Source organism: Pseudonaja textilis, chromosome 2 (assembly GCF_049901715.1).
Source record: "Pseudonaja textilis isolate UNSWEBS1 chromosome 2, rPseTex1.2, whole genome shotgun sequence".
NCBI classification, from domain to species: Eukaryota; Metazoa; Chordata; class Lepidosauria; order Squamata; family Elapidae; genus Pseudonaja; species Pseudonaja textilis.
In genome coordinates, this window is record NC_141991.1 from 62,322,571 (window position 1) to 62,349,619 (window position 27,049).

At 41.1% G+C, this 27,049-nt stretch overlaps 1 protein-coding gene across 3 annotated transcripts; it reads right to left on the bottom strand.

Annotated features, from left to right (window-relative positions):
- LOC113454172 (acylamino-acid-releasing enzyme-like) lies at window positions 1–26,367 on the bottom strand. 3 transcript variants are annotated; one of them, XM_026725581.2, is made up of 22 exons: window positions 26,124–26,367; window positions 25,861–25,981; window positions 23,813–23,939; window positions 23,103–23,190; window positions 22,471–22,546; window positions 19,290–19,408; window positions 18,306–18,443; window positions 17,165–17,256; window positions 16,609–16,649; window positions 13,882–14,003; window positions 13,092–13,152; window positions 12,760–12,854; window positions 11,930–11,981; window positions 11,439–11,527; window positions 10,506–10,644; window positions 8,966–9,055; window positions 8,538–8,618; window positions 5,369–5,457; window positions 4,545–4,735; window positions 3,496–3,598; window positions 2,639–2,745; window positions 1–507 (listed from the first exon to the last, which is right to left on the bottom strand). In XM_026725581.2, exons 1-22 carry the CDS (start codon window positions 26,154–26,156, stop codon window positions 399–401), a joined length of 2,163 nt encoding a protein of 720 aa, XP_026581366.2. In that variant the 5' UTR covers window positions 26,157–26,367; the 3' UTR covers window positions 1–398. The 3 variants fall into 3 exon arrangements, with proteins under 3 accessions (XP_026581366.2, XP_087780207.1, XP_087780208.1); XM_087924081.1 differs by having other exon boundaries at window positions 10,494–10,644; window positions 26,124–26,362; XM_087924082.1 differs by having other exon boundaries at window positions 369–507; window positions 4,545–4,623; window positions 10,494–10,644; window positions 26,124–26,270.
- Window positions 26,368–27,049: the final 682 nt, after the last annotated feature.

Genomic DNA, 27,049 nt, shown 5'->3' on the forward strand with positions numbered 1-27,049 from the left:
AGTTGCAAATGAGAAGCTTTATTAGAGAATTTTCTTTGGATTATGTCAGCATATCTATTTATTCAAATAAACAAGTTGGCTTGATTGATTATATTAGTTTAGCAATCTAATAGTACAGCTTTTTTGCAAGGCCAGTTATCAGACATCAATTTTTCAATCAGAATTAGGATTTGAGTAGATATTTGTAACATTATCAGCAGAATTACTCAAAAACATTCTGAAGAGATTATCAGCAGAGAAGAATCTTCAGATACCCACAATCTGATTGCACATTGGGGGGAAAAACCAACGCCTGACACATTGTGAAGATCACTGTAGTGCAACTGGCTATACATAAACACGGTTTGCTTCTCAGCAATTTAGATGTCTTCATATTTAGTTGGCAGTTGACTTTCAATCTATCTTTTGGAGAGATGATGTGTGATCCACTGGGCACAGTTCATGAAGACATCTGCTTCAGCTACTACTCCACTTAAGGCATGATTCTCTTCTGGATACCACATCAGTCTGTAAAAAGGAACATCGCTAAAGTGTTTTGCAAAAGTTCTTTCTTAGAAGTAGGTTGTTACGAGGTAGTTTTTCATTACCATTTCTTTGGCATGTTTTAAAAATATTCCTAGACTGCTATGGGAAATTCTTTGCTTTGACTGACAGTAAAGAGAGTACAGTATTGACAGTACACTCATTTTAAAATAAACACATGACACTTATTTTTTAAAGAAGCTGTGCCAATGTACTCTTACTGCCAACTTCTCTATCATCTGTCATTGCCAAAGTGGTTCCCTGCCTTTTTACAAGGGGTTGTCTTTTCAGTGTGCACACTGTTATTCCATTTACCTGATTTGGTTGTGATTTGAATAATTCAAATTGCAAACCAACCTAATTTTTATATATTAAAGGATCCCTGTATACAATTTCTCAGCACAATCAACTGTAATAAAATTATACAATAAGTAACACACACAAAGAAGTTGGACACTTAGGCATATAGTTTTCCTGCTATTCTTGCTTTCTTAAAAAAAAAAAAAAAGCCCATAGCAGCAGATTGGAGCAATTCATCGTTTATGTTCTTTATGTATAAACTCCATTGGTTCTACCTGCATTTGGCTGGGTCAATTTACAATATAATACTCGGAGGCTGCCTGCTACTCTGCATTCATCCCAGCTTGTAAATTTGAAAATATGGACAGAGAATTGAGAGATAAAGGTTATTAGCAGCTTGCTAAATCAATGCTGTTTATGGCTGATTAAATTACCTGGGAAAGGATTGAACCCCTAATTAAGGGAGGTTCTCAATGGCACCACCTAAATGGAATATGTTCCCCTGGGTCTAATATTTCAACTGAAGAAACAGTTGCCTGGACTCATACAATTATTGATTTGTGTAACTCAAACATTCCCTCCCTGGGGAAAGCGACTGAGAAAATGGTAGACCTTATGCACCTCTTCAATACGCATCTAGACAATGCTGATTATATGCATCCATATGCATGGAAATGTGACTGATTAGCAGGACCCCTTTCAATTATGCCTTCAGCCAAGATACAGCACTGAGTTACTTACTAGAATAGTTTGTGCTGAAAACCTGAGGGAAGCCCAGCCCTAACATTTTCCCTGGATTTCTCAGTGTTATTCAATCCCATTGATCCTGATATTCTTCTAGAGAGTCTGGTACTGGGCCTCAAGTATTAAGTCAAAAGGTAATGCTGGAGGAATGCTGCTGACCCCTTCTTCGCCATTCATTTGTAATGTCCCACGGAATTCAATTTTGTCTCCCATGCTAGTGAATGTCAACAGACAATTAGGAGGAGATCATCTGGAATCTCGGAGTGGGATATCATCCAATGCTTCCAGGGCATACTGATGCCTCTGAGATGCATTGTTGCCTACCATCCAACACCAAGACTCACTAAGATGTCCTTAAAGAATGTCTAAGTTCCAGAAAGGGCTGGGTGAATGATACACATTCTAATTAAGTTAAAACATGAGGGAAACATTGATACACATTCTAATTAAATGAACTCATTGGTTTGTTTTACATAGGGCTGTACTAAAACGGAAAACACAAAATCTTAAGGTGTATCTTACTCCTAGGTTGTCACTGAATTTACACAGGGTAGCTGTGGTGAGGAGCATGTTTGCACACCTATGGCCAGATTTGATTTGCAATTCTTATTCTTAGTCTAGATCAGATCTTGTCTTGATTCCCACATTACAATTTTGCATGGAGCAACACTTGAAACATATCTGGGAACTGCAATTGATACAAAACTGGTACATCTCTTCCACTTAGAATAAAAGATTTCATAATGTGTAATGTATTGAAATAATAAGTATTAGTATTAGTTACAAATTGCTTATTACAGCGTTCACAAGTCTTATGTACAGGCTAGCCTTCTGATTCCTCTAATTTGGATGACCTATTTGTTTGCATTGTTTGTTTGTTTGTTCCAATTACCGTTGGTAAATGAGGACTACCTGTATTCAAATTTGGTTTTGTTCCTCCACTCTGCTGGCAAATCCACCGCAATACAATTAAGGCAGGAGCCACAGTATCAGGCCATGGGAATGTGTCCAAATAAAAAAAGTCAAGAAGATATTCTCTTGCTTTGCCTTAATAAATTAAATGGGAACTCACCGCACAGGGATTCCTCTAGCTTTCAACACATGGTAATATTCCAAAGCTTGGTAAGGAGACACTCGACGATCTTTTGCCCCAACACACAGCAGCAGAGGTGCTTGTACCTGTAGGAGAGGGAGGAACCAAGAGATAACCAGCCAAAAAAAAAAACCTCACATAGCTTGTAATATGGAGTCAAGCAAGTTTGTTCATATTTGTTTTCAAGCAAAATATAATAAAACAAGTACAGGTATATGTTGGACCCCTAATGGCAGAATGCATCTATGTGACTTATTCAAATTAAGCTAATACTTCAATTTGTCTTGTTATTCACAAGGTTGGTTCGCAACAGCCTTCTAGTTGAATGAGATGGCGCGCACACATTAGTACTGACAGACACATAAGCTTATAGACACGCACAGTCCTTTTGTTCTTTCTTTTCTGCCGAGCTGTCAGGAAACATACATTTATTGGAATGTATATGATACAATCTGTCCTCTCAGGGCAGCTTACAAACATGCTGACTATAGCCATGTGATATAAAATATATATATAGCTGCTAATTGTTGATGCTGACTTAATGGCACAGAATCACTCAATGAAATGAAAAAAAAAATGGAGGAAAACATTTAGGCCATCAACTTGAGTCTACGTTAAAACATTCCCTACAATTCCCCACTGGACTCTGCTTGGAAATGCAGCACAATTCTAAATTCTACATCTGAGCACTACTTAGGCTGAATGGTGAGTTTATTATTTTTTTAATAAAATCTAATTACAGGGCTTTAGACATGAAATAGAAAGAAAAAACACAAGATGTTTGCTGGAGGCACAGGTTCTGCAGTAAAAGAGCAGCTCCACTTATTAGTTCTTACCTTTGTAGCATGAGTGATGGGGGAGGAGAGCAGCATGGCAGCCAGATCCTTTTCTGTAGGAATCCGCTCATAGGAGTATGGCAGACCCAGAGAAGCGTATCGCCTGGGGAAAGTGTACAGAATATTTAGCCCTATGACCTCTGCCTGCACTGAGATGCCAAAAAACTGACTGCTACCATGTTTCACTAAAAATAAGACCTGGTTTTATTTTCCTTTAGGCCCCCAAAATAAGCACTAGGGCTTATTTTCGGGGACACATGATTTCAGGGTGATCAACCCGGCTAGGCGCCCCACCCCCGGCACACACATAAGAGCCAGCAAGCATGCGGGGACTGCAGCCCACCGATCCCTTAGCTCAGTGGCCCCCAACCTTTTTTGTGCCATGGCCCGGTACCGGCATCACAAAATGATCCGCAGCCTGGTACCAGCATCAGCACACATGACAAGGCAAGGCGAGCCGAGTGACCGGCCAGCCAGCCGTCCCCCGCTTCTCCCCGCCACCTTCAACTCCTCCTTTGTACCTTTGTCGATGGGCTTCGCTTTGGGACGGCTTTGGGACAGCCGCTCGGCTCGACTTGCCTTGGGTGCTGAAAGAATCCTCACGCCTTAGTTTCATTCGAAGCCCCCCCCTTCGATGAAACTAAGGCGCGAGGATTCCTTCAGGACCCAAACGCCGCTTTCCAACCGGAAAAGCTCACCCGGAAGCACTTTCTCGTCAAACAAGATGGCGGCGCCCAGCAAAACGGCGGCCCGGTAGGAAATGTTCCATGGACCGGTACCGGTCCACGGCCTGGTGGTTGGGGACCCCTGCCTTAGCTGGTGCACTCTGGGGCTGTGCAGAGTGGAAGGAATGGAGCAGAAGGCAGGCGATCCTGATGTGCCATGCAGGCTGCAGACACACTAGAGATGCAAAGATGAGCCTTCCACATCTACCCACCACTCTGGTCCACTGCCGCTCAGCTTTCCCGCAGCCCGCGTGGCATGGGAGGCAAAAAAGCCAATCTCTTGGGCTAGACCATGCAGGAGGCTTACGAAGGCGTGCTTCTTACCAATCGGGAATGTCAGAGGTCCCCAGTAGAGTGGCCATGTTGGTGACGGAATTTCTGACTGCACAGGCTTTGTACATCTCTGGAAACCAACCAATCAAATGGCAACAGATAAAGCCACCATGAGAACCTCCCAACAAGGCAATTCTATTTGGGTCCAAATGTTTCATCTGCAGTGCCACTTCTACTGCCAGCTGTAAGAGGAACATTAAGCAAATTAAGCAAGTATCTCAGAGGCTGTTGCACAACTAGACCTGGCTCAGAAAGTAGTTTCTTGGGCAGTAGAGTGCAACGCAGTTCACAAAACTGAACTTGTGACTTGTCATGCCATTGATATACGTATAAGATCCTTAATAACTCTTCCTACAAAGCTCAGCAAATGTCTGTTGTTTATGCAAGAGGAATATTTTTTTTCTTCAAAGGGATGCTGACCGACAACAAGAATATATGAATGAGGCTACGCCAGTAATACTCTTCTACTCAAAATACTGAGTTTGCTCTTCCAATACCCGTGACCTTAGCACGGCATCAAACTGGCTGGGATGAATCTGCTAAGGACCAAGTCATCCAACTGTGCAGAGAAGCCAATGGAGAAAAGAGGAGCCCTATTCTGACAGGACCATTATATATTACTGACCTGCCTTGCAGTCCCCATATCTGTGACCATAGCTTGTTCTGCTAACCCAAAAAAGAAGGCAGATTACCCACCATTGTAAAGAAGACAAAATATTATACAATAATGTCGCCTTCTGTTCTAGCCTTAAACCTGGCCTAACCTCAGGCTTCTTCCTGGGGAAGGGAAAAATGAAGAAACAAAGGAGACTGACCTGAGTGTCTGCCACATCTTGCACTCCAACATGAGATATCAGTGAATCAATGCTGTCCTGGCCAAAACCCAAGGACCCTCTATAATTCACTGTTTAGATAGACAAAACAAAGCACAAGAGTACATCAAGGGCAACCTCCAGAGCTTTCCAAGTCCCTTAAGGTTTTGAGCAGCAACCAAGAAAGACACCTGGCTATCAGGTTGTTTTAAAAAATCAAGCATTTCTATAGTCAAAGAAAACGCATTTATAGAATGTGAAACTGCTCATGAGAAGTACAAGCTACCATGCTGTCATTGGTTTCCCATGTCCTTATTCTGATGTCACTCTGCTGCTCAAATAACTGTGGTTATAGTTACAAAGGGAGTAAGTAACTAGCTCAAGTACTCCAATCTTCCAGGTCATTCTCTTGTTTGTTAAAGCAGTTCCCTATATACACTGCTCAAAAAAAATAAAGGGACGACAAAAATAAGACATCCTAGATCTGAATGAATGAAATATTCTTATTAAATACTTTGTTCATTACATAGTTGAATGTGCTGACAACAAAATCACACAAAAATTATCAATGGAAATCAAATTTAGCAACCCATGGAGGTCTGGATTTGGAGTGACACTCAAAATTAAAGTGGAAAAAAAACACTACTGGCTGATCCAACTTTGATGTAATGTCCTTAAAACAAGTCAAAATGAGGCTCAGTAGTGTGTGTGGCCTCCACATGCCTGTATGACCTCCCTACAATGCCTGGGGATGCTCCTGATAAGGTGGCGGATGGTCTCCTGAGGGATCTCCTCCCACACCTGGACTAAAGCATCCCCCAACTCCTGGACAGTCTGTGGTGCAATGTGGCGTTGAGGACAAGTGAGACATGATGTCCCAGATGTGCTCAGTTGGATTCAGGTCTGGGGAATGGGTGGGCCAGTCCATAGCGTCAATGCCTTCGTCTTGCAGGAACTGCTGACACACTCCAGCCACATGAGGTCTAACATTGTCTTGCATTAGGAGGAACCCAGGGCCAACTGCACCAGCAAATGGTCTCACAAGGGGTCTGAGGATCTCATCTCGGTATCTAATGGCAGTCAGGCTACCTCTGGTGAGCACATGGAGGGCTGTGTGGTCCCCTAAAGAAATGCCACCCTACACCATTACTGACCCACTGCCAAACCGGTCATGCTGGAGGATGTTGCAGGCAGCAGAACGTTCTCCACGGCGTCTCCAGACCCTGTCACGTCTGTCACATGTGCTCAGTGCGAACCTGCTTTCATCTGTGAAGAGCACAGGGCGCCAGTGGTGAATTTGCCAATCTTGGTGTTCCCTGGCAAATGCCAAATGTCCTGCACAATGTTGGGCTATAAGCACAACCCCCACCTGTGGACATCGGGCCCTCATACCACCCTCATGGAGTCTGTTTCTGACCGTTTGAGCAGCCATATGCACATTTGTGGCCCACTGGAGGTCATTTTGCAGGGCTCTGGCAATGGTCCTCCTGTCCCTCCTTGCACAAAGGTGGAGGTAGCGGTCCTGATGCTGGGTTGTTGCCCTCCTATGGCCTCCTCCACATCTCCTGATGTACTGGCCTGTCTCCTGGTAGTGCCTCCATGTTCTGGACACCACGCTGACAGACACAGCAAACCTTCTTGCCACAGCTCGCATTGATGTGCCATCCTGGATGAGCTGTACTACCTGAGCCACTTGTGTGGGTTGTAGACTCCATCTCATGCTACCACTAGAGTGAAAGCACTGCCAGCATTCAGAAGTGACCAAACCATCAGCCAGAAAGCACAGGAACTGAGAAGTGGTCTGTGGTCACCACCTGCAGAACCACTCCTTTATTGGGGATGTCTTGCTAACTGCCTATGCTTTCCACCTGTTGTCTCTTCCATTTGCACAACAGCATGTGAAATTGATTGTCAATCAGTGTTGCTACCTAAATGGACAGTTTGATTTCACAGAAGTGTGATTGATTTGGAGTTACATTGTGTTGTTTAAGTGTTCCCTTTATTTTTTTGAGCAGTGTAGTTTTAATCCTTTGTAAGCATTGCTTACAAAGACTGTAAGCCACAGTTTGATGTCCACTGATAAATCAAAGTTCTATGTACTATTAAACTGTTTTCCTGGATACTATCATTCAATAACTAATGAAACAATAAGTTTCCTCTCAAGTAAGCTACGTATGTATGAAGAATATGCACTGAAAATAATAGCTCACTCCATTCCAAAAGCAAAGCCGGGGCCATGAGTTTTGCTCAGTAAGGGATTTAATCTATTCCGTTGTTCATACTGAGGTGAACATTGTGATGGGAATGTTTTCACTGAAGAAACTGAAACTCCTGAAACTGTATGGTGAAAGTTGATACCATCTCAATAAAAGGGTGAGGAGGCAGCAATATTCTGGATGTGCATTTCTTGGAGGATATGTTCTCACTCTGGAAGGAAGTGAAACGGTGTTGTAAGACCTTACATCTAGGCTCACTTGGCTTCTGTTGTCTTGTAACAGCCTCTTCTTCTGGGAAGTGTGCTGCCAAGAATTTCTTGTCCAATTTCTACCCTTCCTGGTAGTTTTGCCCTTTTTTTGGTAAAAGTAGCAGAAGTTATTTCACAGAAAAACAAATGAGGAAGTGAAAAGATCCTCTCGGGGAATCACAAGTTTCCTCTCAAGAAGTTTACCCTTTTTATTTAATTATCTGAAGCACGTAAGATCATTTCACGAATACAGTTAATCCTCACTTAACAAGGGTAATTGGGATTGAAATTGCTGTTGTTAAGCAACATAGTTGTAAAATGTGACACCATGTGACTGCGTCCATTAGCAATGGCAGTTCTAACCTGTTACCGTCATCAAGCAAATTACTGTGGGTCTTTAAGCAAGGACCTGATGTGACAATGACTTCCAACTTTCTGCCCGCTTCCCCATTGACTGCTTGTTGGAAGCTTGCAAAGGTCGCATATGGTGATCTCTTGACTACAGGACATTGTGAGGTTGGAAATCGGGGCCAGTTGCTGCAATGGCCAGAAATCTGAGGACTGGTTATAAGAACCTTTCTTTCAGCATCATCACAATTTCAAATGGTTGCTGAACAAGTGGTCATTAATTGAGGATCACCTGTACTAAAATGCATGCAATGTCTCTTTGGATAAGAAAATTAAATGTAGGAATCCAGGGCTACTCACCCATAAGCACTGCAAAACCCAGCTGGCAGAGACCTGCCATAGTTGGACGCCAGCAAGCATCAAAAACTGAATGTGGACCACCTGGAAAGAAAATGGCAGATATACAGAAATGTTTTAACACCACTCTTCTTCATAAGGAAGAAAACAGAAATCTAGAGTTGAAGGAGAAAAGGGGAACAAGCAGAGGCTGGAAATCATGATAAACATTTAGTTTTTTGGAAATGTGGCCCAACTCATTAAAGCAGCAAACTGCAGCTAATCTCATAGATAACCTTTGCCTCTTTAAATTTCAAGGGGGCTCAGAAAGACGCCCTCACCAGCATTGATAATATCCTGGAAAAAATGGAAATGAAGCAAGAAAGCTGGGTCTAATTGTTAGCACATGAAATAGTTTATTCAAGCCAAAGAGAAGAACGGGTGTGACTTACCATGTGGAGAAACCACAAGGGGGAAAAGGGCCTCTTCTCCTTGTTTGCTTCCTTGAGGAATCAGCAATATGGCTTCAAATGACTGGTCAGCTGTAAGAAAGGTCAAAAGTGAGCTTTTGAAGGTCATCTTTCAAACTTCACTGGCCAAGGGAAATCAACCTGTTAAGTACATCCCTCCTTCGCTTAGCCTGCCAGTCTCTCTTGTTCATATACCCCAGTACAAGACACACTCCTATATCATGCAGAACCAAGACATGTTGCTCCTGGGCTAGAAAATCTAAATCCCAATTGTGATAAAGAAATACAACACAAATAAATATCCTAAAAATTGTTTCCTTTCAACAATATATGTATGTGTACACTTTTGACAGCAGGCAACAGAATTTAATTTTTAATGTGTGCCAGTGTGCCCGCAGGAAAAAAAAAATCACAATAAAGGTTATTTTATATCTTATAGTAATTTCATAAACAAGTCTATGTAACTTTCTTGAAAGCAAAACTGAAATATCATTCGTTTCTTCCATGATGTCTGTTTTTGACCCAGGTCTAACCTATGGGCCTTCTGAGTATTAACTAGGTATGACTCTACATAACTTTTGGTGACCAGCACTGTCACCTATTTGCAGAAATCCCAGAGTAGGATGCTTTTAGATCAAAAGTCCCCTGAATTTGTATTGGTGTTAAAAACGGCCTTCAGTCCACAATGTAGATCAAAATAAGGAGGGGAGGGGCTTTTTCTAGGGATTCTCAACTTACATGTGATATAAGTAGATTTACTTGTCTACTATAAATTAAAACATTTTGGATAACAGAACATGAATACCAGCTGAAATACATGAGCATGAAATACCAGGAATTCTAACACCTAGCCCTGAATGCAAAGTGCATGAATAAAACTCCAGAATGTTGTTTTGATTTTCCAATCTCACAAGAGCTCCGGAATTTCCTGATGGCCTCCCATCCAGAGAAGACCTCAATCTTACTTAGCTTTTTGAGATTAGCTAAGGTTGGCTTAATGTTGCCATCTAGCCAGCTCTATTCCAAATGTTTTACCAAAGGAATTCACGGTTTGTTACAAATCCATTATTAATGCCGTAGAGCTTCTCTGTTTTATATAGCATGCAACAGGATTCTATGGAATTCTCTTGTCCTAACGTTAGGTTAGGAAATAAAATGAGAGCAGTTCCTTTCAGTTAAACAGCACAAGGGGCTGAGGATCTAGATGCATGCAATACGCACTTATTTTACCCTCTTCATTCTGATTTGGATTCTTCCAGTGCTCCAGAACAATGAGTCTGGCCTTGTCCTTACACCAAAAGCAGATTAAAGTTTATTTTTGGCTGAAGGATGTTTCTTTTCTGCACAACTGTCCTATCATCTCCATAAACCTAAAGCTGTTAATCTTTACTACATCAAGGAACCAAGTCTAGCTCCACCTAGGACCACTAAATGCAAAGCCCACAATATATTCCAGCCAACTAGCAAAGCAAGCGAGGTAGTCATAGGTCTAGGAGGAAGCTCTATGGACCTGCTTCCTTACTGTATGGGCTGCCCTTCTCAGACAAGGCAGGATTCACTGTGAGGATTTTCCATTCCATGTCAGGTAGTACAGAAGATTCCTCCACACTGATCCACTGTAGCTCCAGCTCACTCCCTTTTGGGGGGAGCACACCCACCTTCTACAAAGCAGATATAATATGCTGTTACTAGAAGCACTGCCTTGAATGGTATAATGTCACACAATCTCTTAACATTATATGTGGTCTGATGGGAACTAGTTTTGTCCTCATATTTGTCAGAATGTATATTTTCATTGCAAATTATAAGGGACTAAGCTCATACATTTTCCTCTCAAATATAATGCCTAATTAGGATATCAGATCATTGATTCGAGGTGACTTCAAAAGCAGTTTATGCTATTTGTGGCTTGCTGGTTTGAATCTGATTTCAGAAATCACAGTGATGATTGGAGGCCTGCTTCACAAGTGGGTGTAGAAAACAGACAAGGAAAAAAATGATGACTTAATGAAGATGAACAAAAAGAAGCAAGCAGCTGAAAATGGTGCTTTACCCATTGCTCAAACTGTTGCTTCTTTAATTATGATTAGCACAACTCATGATCTGTCAGCATGTCTGTAATAGACCTCCATTTTGAGAACAGATTTTCTAGGGCACCAGAGCTTGGACTAGGAAGTATTCAAGTGACGGTATGTTGATGTAAATAATGTAAACATATGAATGTCCAAACTGGTTTTTTAAAGGGAAGGAGGATTAATTGAAGTCTTCTAGAGATGAATTAAGGAAGAAGACAACCAAAAATGTCTCATGCAAATACAGTCTATGGGAAAAAGTACAGTAATGAGAATAGCTTACCAAAGTCTCTGAATTGTCATGGTTCCATGGAAAACAGGATAATGGGAAAATGGAAGCACAAAAGCAAGCCTTATCTTGACCTGCACAGGGAATGTCTTACCAGACTTGGTGGGCAAGTGGGAGATGAACAGCTCACCACTAGCAGATCTTGCTGAACTCCTAGTAGAGTCCAGCTACCTTCTGATGTGCCTAGGCAAAGGATATCAAGGATAGATTTCAGATTTATCTTGATTATCTTGATTCATGACACAATGCATGAAGAATCCTATTCAAAGACCACCGTGGGAAAGGAAGTGGGAGAGGAATCTGATTCTGGTGGAAAATACCATAATCTTGATATTTGCTTCTTTAGAAACAAATGGGGAAAAAAAATTGCTGGACATGTGCTCTAATCCCAGTATGGCATTAAGATCTATATAAAAAAATGGTACGAAGCTTTTAAAAAGAAAAGATGTCAAGGGTAAAGGAACTGTTGGGTTCACTGAAATCTAGATTTAATCAGCAAATTTACCCTCCTTTGAGATGAGCAGGCTTGTTATGTCAAAACTGACTTGAATGCACATGTACACAAAAATTAAGATTATATTGTACCTGATGTAATAGATTTCACACTTCCTGATTTGGTATCCACAACTAACACTTCCTGCAAAAGATAGAATAGAGTAGAATAACCGAGTTGGAAGGAGCCTTGGAGGTCTTCTACCCCAACCCACTCCTTAGGCAGGAAACCCTATATCATTTCAGACAAATGATTTTCCAGTCTCTTCCTAAAAACTTCCAATGTTGGAACATCCACAAGTTCTGGAGGCAAGTTGTTCCACTAATTAATTGTTCTAACTGTCAGGAAATTTCTTCTTAGATGATAAAAAAAATTATGCCTGTGGACTTAGTTGATGAACATGTGGATAATTTACTGGTGAAAAACACTTTCCCCACATTCTCTCTCAACATAAATTACAAGGCTGATGGCTCTCCCAAGATTTAGTAAATTTTATATTAAGCTCTAATCTTTCAGTCCTAACTTCATCTTTAATTTCAACAGACAGAAGGTTTCTTCCAAGAGTCTTTTTAATCCACAGAACTCATCATCTTAGATAAAAATAATGGATTGCTATTTATCAAGTTACTTGTAAAACAGTGGCTATAGTGTCTTTATAGGAAGTCAACCTTTTATTGAGCTAGAAAACTCATATTAATCATCCTTCTGATCTACTTTTTGAGAGTTATGCTGCTCCAAGCCCCTAAGTCAGAATGTATGCATTAAGACGCTTGCTGTAAACCAATCACATAAATTTCATTGTCATATCGCTTCTTTCTCTTTGGCTTTTCTGCAGTGTAGTGCCTGGTAGGAACAGAAATATAGTCCTGTTGCTAGACCTCCTTTTTCCAACATAAAGTATTTTCTGCTGGCATCAACCTACCTTTCTACTCCTCTGAGGAGTGCTAAGTAAGACTCTTTGATTATCAGAGGCCCAGCAAAGCATGGACAGTGCTCCTGAGTAAATCCCATAAAAACCTTAAAAAGAAGAAGAGTTTGTAGAGATATTTTACACCAGAGACACAGTTTAAGAAAAATTCTAACATTCACTAAAATATTATTCTTTTTCAGATTACAAAAACAACTCTTAGGTGCCTATATGAGTCCATGTAGCCATAAGACAATACATAAAATGGAGATATGTAACTGAAATGGAGGGTAATCACAAAACGTTATTCAAATTTGGGGTATATATTCTCTGAAATGAGGACTTACCAGCTGTGGAAGTTCTGACTATGTCCACTACTGTATATGAGGACTTGGTTTGCCAGTTGAGCTAAGCAGGAGAGAAGATTGCACACTGAGCATTTTCCTAACTCCTAGATTTCAGTATTAGTTTTATAATGGTAATCAGTGATGTCATTCAGTATATACAAGAACAAGAGACATTGATTGTATGTGCCCTTATATTATTTTAGCTTGCTTTTCATTTCAAACTGGAATATAATAAAGTCACTGAGCAATTTCAAGTGACTGAAAATGCTCTTTACTAGCTGGTTAAGATATTATCATTTACTTTTCTAACTAATGGTCTAGGAAGTCAGTCTTTCAGATATGTTAGGTCTGATATTTCTTATAATTTTTAATTTACAGGGCACCACCTGCTTCTTACTGAAAAATTTGGGAGTTTTTTATGGTGGGGTCATTCATCATGCCAAGCGATAATATGATGGTTTTGGCTTAGTGTACTGAGTGAACCCAGCCTTGTAAAAGATATGTTATACCTTAGTAGGATGTTCAAATCCAATTAGTTTTGGCTTATTAAAAATCTTTTGAGAATAAACCCTTATTTGGGAGGGAGACAGTACTGGGTCAATGAGAAATCCTCTTTTCCCCATCTTGAGATGAGATGGAAGCCCTGAGAGTTTAGAAGTGGAAATTGCATGCAGGGGCATGATTAATATTTCTGAAGGAAAGGAATGTTGGAAAGGAAAAGATGAACTGATGCTCCTTTGACTTGTTGACTCAGTTGACAGGGATAGACAATGTATTTTCAGGCACTCACCAACTGTAGCTTCAAGCACTGGCGATGAGACCCAAACACTGGTCCCTCCAAGTACAGCAGGTGAGTTTGGTCAGGGCTGAGCCGTGGTGAAGAGACAGACTGATCATCTGAAGTCAATAGTTCTGCAACCAGAATGGGGTACAAAGTTGGTGGAGCTGTGTCTTAAGGCAACTACATATGTGACAATAAGAAAGGTTATTTAATCTCATTTTGTTGTAACAATTGACCAAAGACCAAGTGATAAGATTACCAGAACATGAATTAACATTTAAATTGACCTTCTGAAAGTATTGCCTATACATGTTCTTCCAAAGTTCCTTCTGAGAATCTATTTCTTGATGCTTTCAAAATACAAAACATTTCAGCTCAATGGCTGCTGATACTATATGAACTTTGAAATACCCAACAACTATGCTTGCTCAAAGTTCAGACATCAGAAAATGACACATCTCTGCGAATTCCCTGGCTTCCGCTCCAAATATGAGATTATTCGAAACAGTATCCGTACATTGCAGAATCCCAGTATTTGAAATAATCAAAAACACAACAAGAAGGCATTATGTTTTTCCTTTGTTGTCCTAAAGAAAGAAAAGCAGTACTTTTCTTCTTTATACAGTTACCAGAAATACAAAACACCTGACCCACATTTATATATTCATGTAGTTCTCAACTTACAACTATTCATTTATTTAAGAAAATTTATATGGCCACATATAAAATTTATATGGCCACATATACAGTCACACTCAGTGACTGTGGATGGCTTACAAAGATAAGAACCCAATATAAAAACAACAAAAAGCAATAAATCCCCACTCCCTGGTGACAACAATCAAATGAGCCATTTGATGGGCTCCATTCCACTCTGGGAGCCCCAGACCAATTGGCAAAACCAAATCTCCAGGGCCTTAAGAAAGAGTGTCAAGGTGCCAATCTTATTTCCACAGGGATGATGCTTCACAGGGAGGGATCTATCACAGATAAGTTCCCTTTCCTTGGTTCTACTAGATAGACCTTCTTAAGAGAGGGAACCTGTGGCATTCCCTGCCTCCCCACTCTGGTGGGTTAGGTAGATGTGATCTAGAAAGAACAGTCCTTCATCTAACTTGGTCACAAACTATATAGGGTTTTGAAGGTGACAACCAGCACCTGGAATTGGATCCAGAAGCAAACTGGAAGCCAATGCAGCTTCTGCAGGAAATGACACACATGCACTGCACATGAGGGCCACTGCATTTTGAATCAAATGAAGCTTCTGGATAGTTTTCAATTAGATTGTCATGTAAAGAGCTTTGCAATAGTCAGGACAGGAGGTGACTATGAGCAGGGATTGTTGGTCCAGGAAAGGGCTTACTGGTGCACAAACCATAGTTGTGCAGAGGCTATCCTGACATCTGTTCCTTAAGCAAGAGTCGTGAGTCCAGGAGAACCCCAGATTATGCACTGGGTTTATCTGAGACAATGCCTTCCCAGACCAGACCAAAGATGGCAATTCTCCATGGGCCAAAGAGCCCTAAGCCAGAGCCATTCCACTTTGCCAGGGTTCACTTAAGCCAACTGTTCTCCATCCAGCCCTTAAGGGCCTCTAAGCACTGTGGGAGGATGGTCAAGGTGTTGCTTAACACGCTATGGACTGAGACATACAGCTGGGTGTCATCAGCATATTGATTCTATCTCAGGCCATGGGGGTAGATGGTCTCACCCAACGGTTTCATGTAGATGTTAAACAGAAGCGGAGAAAGTACTGCAGGACCCAGCAAAGCGGGAGTGGAGGCTGGACTTCTTGTTTCCTGTCAATACCAACTGGAGCCTGTCTGTTACTGTCATAAGATGTGATGGCCATTAAGTAAAGCTTTTCAATAACCCCCATCTTCTCAATACAATCATTTCATGAACATGCAGATTGTTAAGTGGAGCGTGGGGTGCCTCAGTAGTTGGAGAAGCCTTGGAGGCATAATGCAGGCCCAGCTGCTCCTGCCCCTGAGGTACCCAGTGCTCTGTTCTCTATTGCTCAGAGTTGCCCAGGCTTTGGCCTGTTCCCGAACCGTTGACTCAGTCATGCAAGGGAACTTGTCAGTAGAAGCAACCAACACACACGGAGACTGTTTAAATCCTCTAGGCTGAGGACTATTTCCCATCCAGCCACCCAACGGACTTGCAGGACTCAGCCTGCTCCACGGCCCAGCAGCACCAAACTAACCTTTTGGGTTTTTTTGTAGAGGAGCCCGGCTGATGCAATGAGATGCAATGCAAAACTCCACTTTCTTATAGAGGCTGCTGGTCTTATGGCAACCTAACACTATTCTACAAACAAATAGTACAAACAAAGATTGTAGGGAGATCAGTATTTTAAGAAGACTTCGTTTTTGGAGCCGCCTGCTTCTGCTAATCGGTTTAGGCTCTTTTGGGTGACTGAGTGGGCAGCTTGGGAGCAGGTTGAGACCTGGGGGAGCTGGTGGGATGGTGGGGGAAATGGGGGTGCGCGCTGCAGTTTCTCTGCAGTTGAAACCAGGTTGCAAGTACCTGTTTGGGAGGGTCTGAGGTAACTTTGAATGATCACTAAGCAACTGGTCATACATCAAGGATTATCTGTATGCAACAAATAGTCAGACGTGTAAACATGTTTGTGGCAGATTCTGGAAAGCAGAGTATCTTCTCTGGACTGCAAGTGTTGGAGGAGACTCCTTCACGTTTAGAACACTTAAGATCATTTCTGGAATAACTTACCACAGCTATGTTCAGACAGATCGAAGAGAAATAGAGCTGACCTATAACAGGGAGAGGGGACAGGTAAAGATTTATCTGAAGGAACCATTTTTCACCACCAACCCAGACCTCATGCCAGCCCGAGAGGGAACTCTGTGTTACAATAAGATCCAATATTCACAATCTTTACTCAAAAGAAAGTGGTATAGCACTAAGGATTTGGAAACTTAAAATCTCTTTTTCAGTAGGAAATGCTCATATTTGCTAATGGTAATAGAACCCATGAATTAAGCAACCCTAAGGATGATGGTTTACGCAGTTTCTTGGAAGGGAGGACTGGCAGCAGGCTTTGGCTATCCTGTTTAAGGAAAGGCAGATATTAAGCTGGGTTTGTCCCCCATCTGTTTTCCTTTGAAACCCGATTGACATTTCCATATAGGGGAATTTCAGAAACAATTACTGATCTCAGAATTGAATAAAAACTTGTGGAGTTTTTCAAAGCAATTATTCACGTTGGCCCACTAAAAATGAGATACATTTACAATATGCTTTCATGGGCCCATGAGATCTTACTTACCTCCTATTGGAGCAGGAATGTAATCCCAACCTGAATGGCTCATGCCACCAGCCCACAAATATTAATCCCTTGTCACCTGGGGACCACAGGGCCTGGCCAGGGAAGCAAAACCAAAGTATTAGCACGTGAGATTTTGAGCACTAAGTCCTAGGCTATGCTTTGTCCTACAACCTTCCTCCATAATCTGAAGAATGCCGCTCAGGAGATCGGGTCTTTCAAAAAGATCATCTACTAGGAGCGGACCCAATTCTTAGAACTGCTGTTTGGTAGTAACTCTCCAATTACTCTCTCCCTCTGTTAGAAATGCTTGGGAGGAAATAGTCCTGCAAATACATTTCCCCACCAAAAGATTCCTGCTACCATTCTACATTTCAGCCAAACTTGCATGAAAGGTCAGGACACCATCCAGCAGTGAAAACAGTAGCAATACAGTTGAACTGGAGCATATTATAAAGGTCAGACTAAGTACTGAATAACAGTTTTCAAATAGTGTTTCGAGCTATTTTAAAGGAAATGCAATTGTGTGGCTTCAATTAACTAATTTCCTACTAAAATCTAAGCCAATTAAAGGAAAAGCTGGAAGAAAACAGAATGAATGATTTTAAAGTTCATGCTACCACCATGCCTCATAAACAGAATTTTACACAATTTCAAACATTTCCATATGGTTTCCAAAGTTTCTGATTCCCCCCCCACTTTTTTTCTGTCCACAAATGTTTTATGATTAATAGAGTTAAGAATGATCCATCTGGAAGTAGAAACATAAATGTGGGTGGACATTTAGCATGATAACGTCTTGCCCCAGATTAACAAATGCACTTATAAGAAGTATTTTCTATCTAATGCAAAGTTATCCTCGCACACTTATAGCATCTGTTATGAGGTCACTGAATATTACCTATTCAAAATATGGAAGTAATGCACAGAAACTTATAAAAGAGGCAAACATATGAAGGGCCATGTTAAAGCTCAACTGAACAGAACCGTTTCCAAAACCCACCCTAGCCTCACACCCTGAATATATCTCTTTTATATATGCTTCTGAAAACCAAAACAGCAATGTAAAAAACAATAAGCGGAGGACTGGGGTGTTGTTTTTGTCTTCTTCCCAATTTAACTTACCAGGCTGCCTTATACTAACCTGCCCAGGGGAGAGGTGCCCTGGGATGTCTTCTAGCACTGAAACCTCAGTGGTTTCAATATTCAATACACATAACACAGGGACACTTTTGTCGCCCAGTGCCTCTCCCCAGTTGTCATTGTACACAAACCGCTCATTCTAGAATGTAATCAAACAAATAAGTATTTTAGAGAGCTGTGTCTCTGTATTCTTTCACAAGACAGACTGAATATAAATTCGACAATCGTGTCAGGATTGAACGGTGACATCATCATTGCCTGGGGGATACCTAACTGGGGGCTCCTTTCATGTGCCCATTAAGTTGCCCATCAAAGTGGTACCCATCTAGCTATTTTCAGTCACCCACTTTCGAACTGCTAAGTCGACAGGTGCTGGAGCATGTGACTGGAGCTCACCACATCCCATGGTAACAACTGCGTCTCAAACACAGGCCTACTGATCGTCATCTCAGTGTCCCATCCACATGAGCACTCCTTTTACTGAATATAAATTACAGCTCTCACCCCCCACCCTCCAAGGCTTGCTGCATGGATCACACTAGTAAGTCTGGTTAGTGACCACATTTGAAATTTAAAATTTGCAAACTATTTTCTAGGAACTGAACACAATGATGCAGTACAATGATGAATTTTGTACAATTTTTCTTGAGTTTATATTTGCCTACAGGTAAATAAATATAAATTTAACATGCAATGGGCCAAAAGTAATGATTTATAATGTCCTGGTAACAATAAACAATGCTTCGATCAATTCTTGGTTGGATATTTTAACAAACTCCATGCAAGGTTTTTTTGGGAGATGACTTGGAAGCTGCAATATTACCAATACAGTGGTAATATTGCTAGCAGGTCAACCTATCTGTTGAGCCAGGCCTACTTTGAAGTTGCTGCGTTGGTTAACTCTTGGACCATAAGATACTTGACATAGTTCAGTTATTTGAATAAATAAAAAGAAAGGAGAAATTTTATGGCTTTCTTTATTTACCTCCTGTCCTTCAGTGAATTCTCCTTGAGAGAAAAATTGTTGTTTTGGAGAGTGCTTTCTTTCTGCGACATACACAATCTGAGTTTCTGAGTTGGACCAAGCAAAGCATCGAAACTGCTCTGTGGTAGGACAGAAATAGGAAATAATAACATGTGTAGGTAGAATACAAGTTTGCAGGATCCCCTGACCAAACTAAAAAAAGCTAGTGGAACTTACATGCTGATTGTAGACTGTGGATCACAAGTTGCCTGAATGGATATGTTTTCTAAAACCACCAAAGGGAATGAACATTTGACTCCCGATTCATATATTATACCTAAATCCTAATGTGGTTTGTTTAATTTGCACTTAGCCGATCTAGCCATTGTGGCTTGTGAATCAAGGATTGTATAAATTGTATAAATAACTCAATGTATAAATATAGCCAGTAAAATGACTGAACAAATTATGGCTTACTATACTGTATGAGCATTTACTGTAATCCTCTTCACAATCTTTAAATTGAGAAGTATAGTAGAAGTATACTTACCAAAACAACAGGATGCAAATGATCATTTTGTTATGTTTATTGACACAGTGAGTTATTGGACCTTTTGAGGGCCAACAGCCCAGTATAAAGTTTCCAGGGTTATGTATAGCTTACAAGCACTTAAAATGGTTTATGTGCATTATACAGTTCATAAGGTGATTACATACTTATCAGCAAGGCTGGAGATAAGAAATTCGCTGAGACTGGAATATTTTTAATGACTTGATACAAAGTTCGACTTATTTCTTTGTCATGGAGGGAACTGTGGTGATAAGAGTATATTTCAATTGTCACTCTCCTTGGTTACCTGGAACTTCTACCTGCACTTTTGCTGTGTTTAGCACTACTTTATAGAATTTTAAACATTAAGCATTTAAGGTTGATTTGAAGTTAAAGCATGTGATGAAACTAAGTTGTAGCTACCGCTTATGGCAAAGGGATTTTTCTCAGATCGCAAGTGGATCTGCTTTATATACTAGAAATTTCTTCCATGGAAACAGTATACCAAAGTTTCAAATAAATCAAGTAAATAAAACAATTCAAAACAACAACAGTTCCTACTATCTTTAAAAGATTATGGCTGTTTCACTTAATTCTAGTATATTGTTGGTAAAGGCAAAGGGTAACCAAAGTTGGAAATTACCATGAACTTATACAACTATTGTAATTTATGTTACATTGTGACTTTTATGAGAAAAGAGTCTGCTTCAACAAACAGACAATTTTGCACAAATGTTTTCATGTATGTCATATTTTAAAGAACTCAGGATTTTGTTAACTGAGAGGTAGCATGTTCAGTAAAGCCAGAGAAGAAATCTCATGTTGCATAGCTTGGCTTTTGGGGGCTTACATTCCAAACTCTGGTTTATAACATTAAAGCTGTAATTATAATAATACGGCCAGCCTATCTTGTGGTGATGAAAACACTGTTGAGATTTCTTTTTAATTAGAGTTTTCATCATCCCTTTTTTTAGAAGCAACTGCAGCTTCTCAACTATTACTGCTTTATTTCTTTGACAACAGTCATAATAATATTGAATATATATTTTCTGTAGCTACAAGAAGAGGAAAGTCCTGTAAAGAATTTATGGATAAAGTAATAAATTACTGAATGAAAATTGCTGTTTAATGAGGGGACTGGAATGGAGTAATTTGTAAAAGGAGAGAACCTCTGAGAAAGTTATTAAAAATTTAGAATTGAGCAGCAGAAGATAAATTTGAAATTGAACTGTTTACATGTAATTGCTCAAATGTATAAACTTTTATTGAAATTTGAAGTGAAAGACTGCATGGTAAAATGAGCTAACTCTGGACACAATATACATACAGTGAGGAAATATGCTGTTAAATAAACTTAAGATTTACATTAAAATTATTTTATAAAATGATGTACCATTGACATATAACTCTCAGAAAAATGTCTAAAATATATAAAGCTACTTCAAATTTACATCTGTTAAAAATGTAGACCACATGAAGGACCATTTCATTATGCCTGGTAAATTTATAAAAAAAGACAGATTTTTTTTTTGTGTTGAAATATATAAGATGATACAAAATACTTTAAAGGTCAACATTCAATCAAAACCAGAAGTTTTCTTTTTTGCTTGGAGTAGTGGACAGTCAACTGGAAAACAGTCATGGAAGTTTTATATATATAAAATTACTGATACGAGACTAGACTCTGAAGTATTCACAACAAAGGAATAGTTGGTAAAGATGAACTAGCAGAGATGGGAAAATTAAGTTGTTTGATTAGAGGATGATCAACACTATATTAATCAGTGACTGGAAACCGACAGCTGACAGAGACATTTCAAAGTTGCTTTCACCAGTGGCTGACCATTCAACCTTGGGTAACGTGTTTCACTTCTAGACACCTTACCTTCTGGTCTAGGGCCTGGCCTGAAGTTCTACAGCAGGGCTGTCAAGCTCCTGGCTCGCAGGCCGAATGCGTCATGTGCTGGCCAGCCCATACTAGGTTTAGCAAAGGGGGAAAAAATCCTGATACATCATGTGACACTGCCATGATGACGTGAGTTTGATACCTCTGCTCTAGAGAAACCCCAAAAGCTTAATTGACCCAATCAACCTTCTATAATTTATCAACCATCTGTTGACACCTCCCCCCAGTCTTTTACCCCTTTTGATCTTCAGACATTTATCAGCCCCTTGGATAGTCTCACTGATTCCTGGGGATCACTTTGGGGAAGCCTGACCTAGACTTATATATGCTGTTAAAAAAATTAACCTGCATGGTCAGGGACATTTGCATTTCACAAAACATAGCACTGTAGCCTGATCAACACAATTAATTTGACAAAGCGACAGGAAAGTATGGGTGATATTCCTGGCAGGATGTCACCCAGCATCCGCCACCAAGATTTGAAAGTCTGCAATCTCCAGGCTGCAATAGCCAGCAAAGCTCTTTACAAAGACCACCATCTGCAGAAAAGCCAAGAAAGAAGAAAGTATACAATACCAGACAGCTAGGAGAACTTCATTCTGGCACTGGGAAAGGGATGTTAGTGGGAAGGAGGAGCACGATCAAGGGCTATGCTGGTAGAGTGCAGAGCTCACAGGGCTGAGGAAGCACCATTGCTAAGCCTGCAGAGAGCAGCATGCGGCCAAGCCTACTGTTACTGCCCTTACCATCTGTGTACACTTTGCCATGTTTATCCAGCGCTGTGAGATTGATATTTCTTACCCTCCCACTGTTGCTCCAAACCTGCTGGGACACAGAAATCAGTACAGGGCAAAATCTGCCACCACACACTGAGGCCAAAGAATCAACAGGCTCATCAGAACTCTTCCTCCTTTGTTCTACTGTTATGATTGAAAAAGTCTTGAATTATGAGGGGCTCCGAGGAAATGAAGGATGACCGTGAATTACACAGTTACTTGGAATTCATTTCCCTACTAAGATCTGTAACTCTAAGTGACTGAGGTAGAACAATTATCATTCATAGCGGGGCAAGCATGACTTACAGTATATGCCCAGTATATTACTGCAAAAGACCAGTTTCCATATATATTTGACTCTAGCTATGCAAACTCCTTATATAAATTTCTTAGATCGAAGTCCAGTACCTATCTATAGTATAAGGTTTAATGAACAAATATATTATTTGTCCTTATTGATTCTCCTGAGTCTGTATCTGACTTTAATGTTGGAGCTAAGGCTGCCATATCTATATCAGTCAGTTTCAGCATGCAGCATTTTCAAGTGCTATCCTTGCTCTTTGGAGGTAAGGAGAAACACTCGTGAATAGCATATACTTTACCTCCAGGACCTCCTGTTTCTGCCCCGTTTCCAGATAATGGGTGAGAATAGCTTTATATCTCCCAGTAGGAGACATTCCAATCAGCAGCCTATATTGCAAGAGAAAAGGGGGCGCAGAATAAACAGGACAGCCAACTTGGAAGCTATTTACAAGAAAAGCATAGAGGTAAGTTTATTTCTTTCTATCTACTTTAGGGATCCACAGGGAAGAGAATTCAAGATTTGTGCCTATGCAAACCTGTGACCCCTACTACCTCTGGCCAAAGAATTTCAGGTAGCTAGGAAAGCCCTTTGCTGTGAAACTGAATGAAGTGTAACCAGTAGGAATTGGACCAGTGCAATATGAAACTAAGTGTGCATGCAGCTAATGGCAGGGAGAAATAAGACCTTGGAACTTTTATCACCCATCTTCAAGATTAAAGAAAGCTAATTATCCTTATTCCAATAACTATTCTACTGCACCTGATTAAGCATAAACTAAATGGTGGCGAAGGTATTTTAGGGACTACCTTATTTCCACTGTTTCTATCCATCCTATGAAGTCAGGTAGGGGGAGAATGCTCTGGGTATTTTTAGTCTTTATCAGCTAACCAGAGTTGCATTTGTGGGATGGGTGACCATTTTATTTAAATATTGATTGAAGTAAAACAAGCTGGGCAAGAACTTCTAAAGCATGAAAAAGACTTGAGGAAATATAGATGTTTTACGTACTGATTATGAATCTCAGCTGGCAAACCAACGGGAGTAACAGAAACAATTTCTCTGCCATCGTGGTGAAGAATATATTGGCGACTGAATCGCAGTTTCTGATGGCGCTCCAGATCTGTGTGGCGCCATTCTGCAGAAAAGGAAGTTGAGTGAGAAAGCTGATGCTTGCCCAGGTCTTTGGTATATAATATTGTTCTCTTTGAAATGACTAATATTTTACACTTTACTTTTTAAAAATATATTTTAACTCAAAAAATTTCATGTGATAGCCCTCTTAGAAATATGACATAGTTATGACTGATGATGTGCCACCAAAACAACGTTGACTCAGTGAACACATCAATAGATTTTCTCCAGGAGGTGCTGTCCCCAAACAGGTGTTTCAATGGTGCATCAATTGCCACTACAATTTGGCCTTTATTAGACACCTTTTCTCTTATGATATCTCTGAGAACTCAAATGAAAGAGAGAACTGAGTCAGACTAGGCCAATATTGCATTGTTCATCTCTGAGCTATCAGGCAGCTATCAGGCTCTTGTTGTCTTGGTTGTGGCAGAAGTTCAGAAAGAAGCTACACTGTTCCATATTTAACAAGCTTTGATCAGAACGCTAAAACTCAACTTCTCTAAAGCCTGGAGTATTTAGTTTTAAACACCTACTTGAGGAAATAAACAGTAAAATGATTATGTGCCATCTAGCCATTTCTGATTCCTAGTGACTACATAGATCTTTTCCACAATGATTTATCCCTAACCTGGTCTATCAAGTCTCCACGATGCATTCACTGCCACTATAACTGAGTCCATCCATTGTTTGTGATCCACTTTTTCTCTTTCCTTTGACCTTTCCAGAAAGCTGAGTCTTTGCATGTGTGTTCTAAATAGGATAATTTGAGCATTGGTGCCTGCAGTAAGAATTCTGAGTTGATTTGTTTAATGATTCATTGGTTTGTTTTCTTGGCTGCCCATGGTAAAATCTAAGTTCAATTCTATTCTTCCTGTCCTGCTTCTTTAAAGTCCAACTTTTACTTCCATAGATGTCACAGGTTGTACAATTCTGAACTTTGTAGGTATAGACATCTTTTGGCATTTGATTATCTTTCACAAGACCTTCGTGGCTGCTGTAGCAAAAGCGAATCTGCACCCTATTTTTTTGACTGATTGTTCCCTTATTCCTGATGGTTGATCTTAAAAGGCACCATCATTTTGATACCTTCATTGTCAACTGTAGAACTGATTATTCCACCTCTTGTCATTAGTTTGCTCTTCTGTATATTTAATTTTAGTGCCATTTTTTTGCTGTGCTCTTTGACTTTTAATATTAGGACTTGCAGATCTTTGCATTTTCAGCTATTAGGATTATTAGAGGATTTGACAAAACAAAAGTAACACTATATGGCTAATTTTATTTTATTGTACAATTGTCCTCAGAATCCTCCCCCTCCAAGACCCCATCATCCTCAATCACAATGTACAGAAGGCACAGGCTAAACAAAGTTTCTCCAATTAGTAGACTAATACATCAGTTTGTGTCAGCCTGTTTTTCCATCTGTTTGCAAAATGCAAAAAGCACTTCAAACGCTACCTCATTCGTGGATAGTTCCAGAAGCCGGCAAACCAAGGGAACTTGAGAGTAACCCTGCTCCCTTCCTAACATAAACTACAAGTAGTCCTCGATTTACGACCACAATTGACCCCCAAATTTCTAAAAGTTACCAAGTGAGACATTTATTAAGTGAATTTTGCCCCGATTTATGACCTCTCTCACCACTGTTAAGTGAATCAGTGTGATTGTTAAACGAATCTGGCTTCCCCATTGAGATTGCTTGCCAGAAGGTCGCTAAAGGTGATCACATGAGCCTGGGACACTGCAATGTCTCAATTTTGATCACTTGATCGTGGGGATGCTACAACCGGTAAGCATGAAAAATGGTCCTCTCACTCACCCACCCACCCATGCCGTTCTAACTTCGAACGGCCGCTAAATGAACCGTTTAAGTCGAGGGACTACCGGCTGGAACAAGAAACAGGGGTTCTAGTGAAGCGGCTCACCCGTGTAGAGGGGCAGGCATTTGGCGCCACAACGGGCAGAAACCTCGGGTCCGACGCTGGCATAAGTTACCGACGGAAAGCGGCTGACTTCTTGGTAGACCGCCCCGATTCGGCCAGACAGCTGGAGAGAGAGAAAGAGAGCGAGAGCAAGCGGGTGACCAAGGCAGCAGCGACGAGTTGGGAGCGCTTCCTTAGGAGCCGCTTCCCCGTTTCTTCCTCGCCATCCGGGGATTCGGCGGGGCCACTTCTGCCTCCCTCCCTACCGCTTCTCTCGGGCCTTCCGAGCTGCGCGCCATACGCCCTCTTCTCCCGCCGCCCAAAAACTCGTCCGAGCCCCGGCAGAGAGCAAAAGGCAGGTGCGGATGCAGGGTGGGTCCGCTCGGCTTCGGAAAGGCCAACGCTGCAGTCTAACAAGCGGGCGCGAGATAAGGAATAGGCGCGGTTGATTGGCTCGGCCAGATGGCAAAGGCAGGACCAGCCTCATCTCGCCCGTCTTCCTCACAGCGCGGGGTGGGGGTGGGGGTGGGGGGTGCCTTGAGGCGCCTGGGAAAGGCCGCGCATTGCTTTCCCCTCCGCCATTCCTTCTCCCGCAGGCGTCCCACCTAAACATCCCAAGCGCGGATTGCTTTGCTTGCCGGGCTCATTCAATCCCGCAATCCCGCCCGACACTTGTCAAAGCAGCAAAACGGGGGGCTGGGGAGGAGGAGTTGCAGGGCGTGACAGGCGAGGGGAAACCAGAGAGCTCTTTTCGGCAGCTGGGTAGTAGGTGAAACCAGCAGCGTGGCTGACCTTATGCTCCAGTGTCATGCGAACCTAAAAAGCTGCTGCGGAATGAGTTGTCTACTACAGGACGAAGCGGTAGTGTGCAAGCACACAATGTACTTTTTGCCAGAATAGGAAAATCAATAAAGTAGGCACGCTAACAACAACAAAAACAAACTCTTAGAAAGAGAGCAGGGCCATCATAATTGATGAAAAAGCATCATTTATTCTACTAAGGAAATTGATCTTTTATTTTTTGCTTTTCCTCTTTGAGCCGATTTTCATGCCAGCTGCTTACAGACCTACACTATCCAGTTCACTAGTTACAAGAATCAGGTATTTTCACAGTATCAGATTAAGCCTTTTTTCCCTTTGTCTTTTTCACCCAGTTATCCCTTTGTCTTGTGTCTTCCTAGGCAAAGATTCT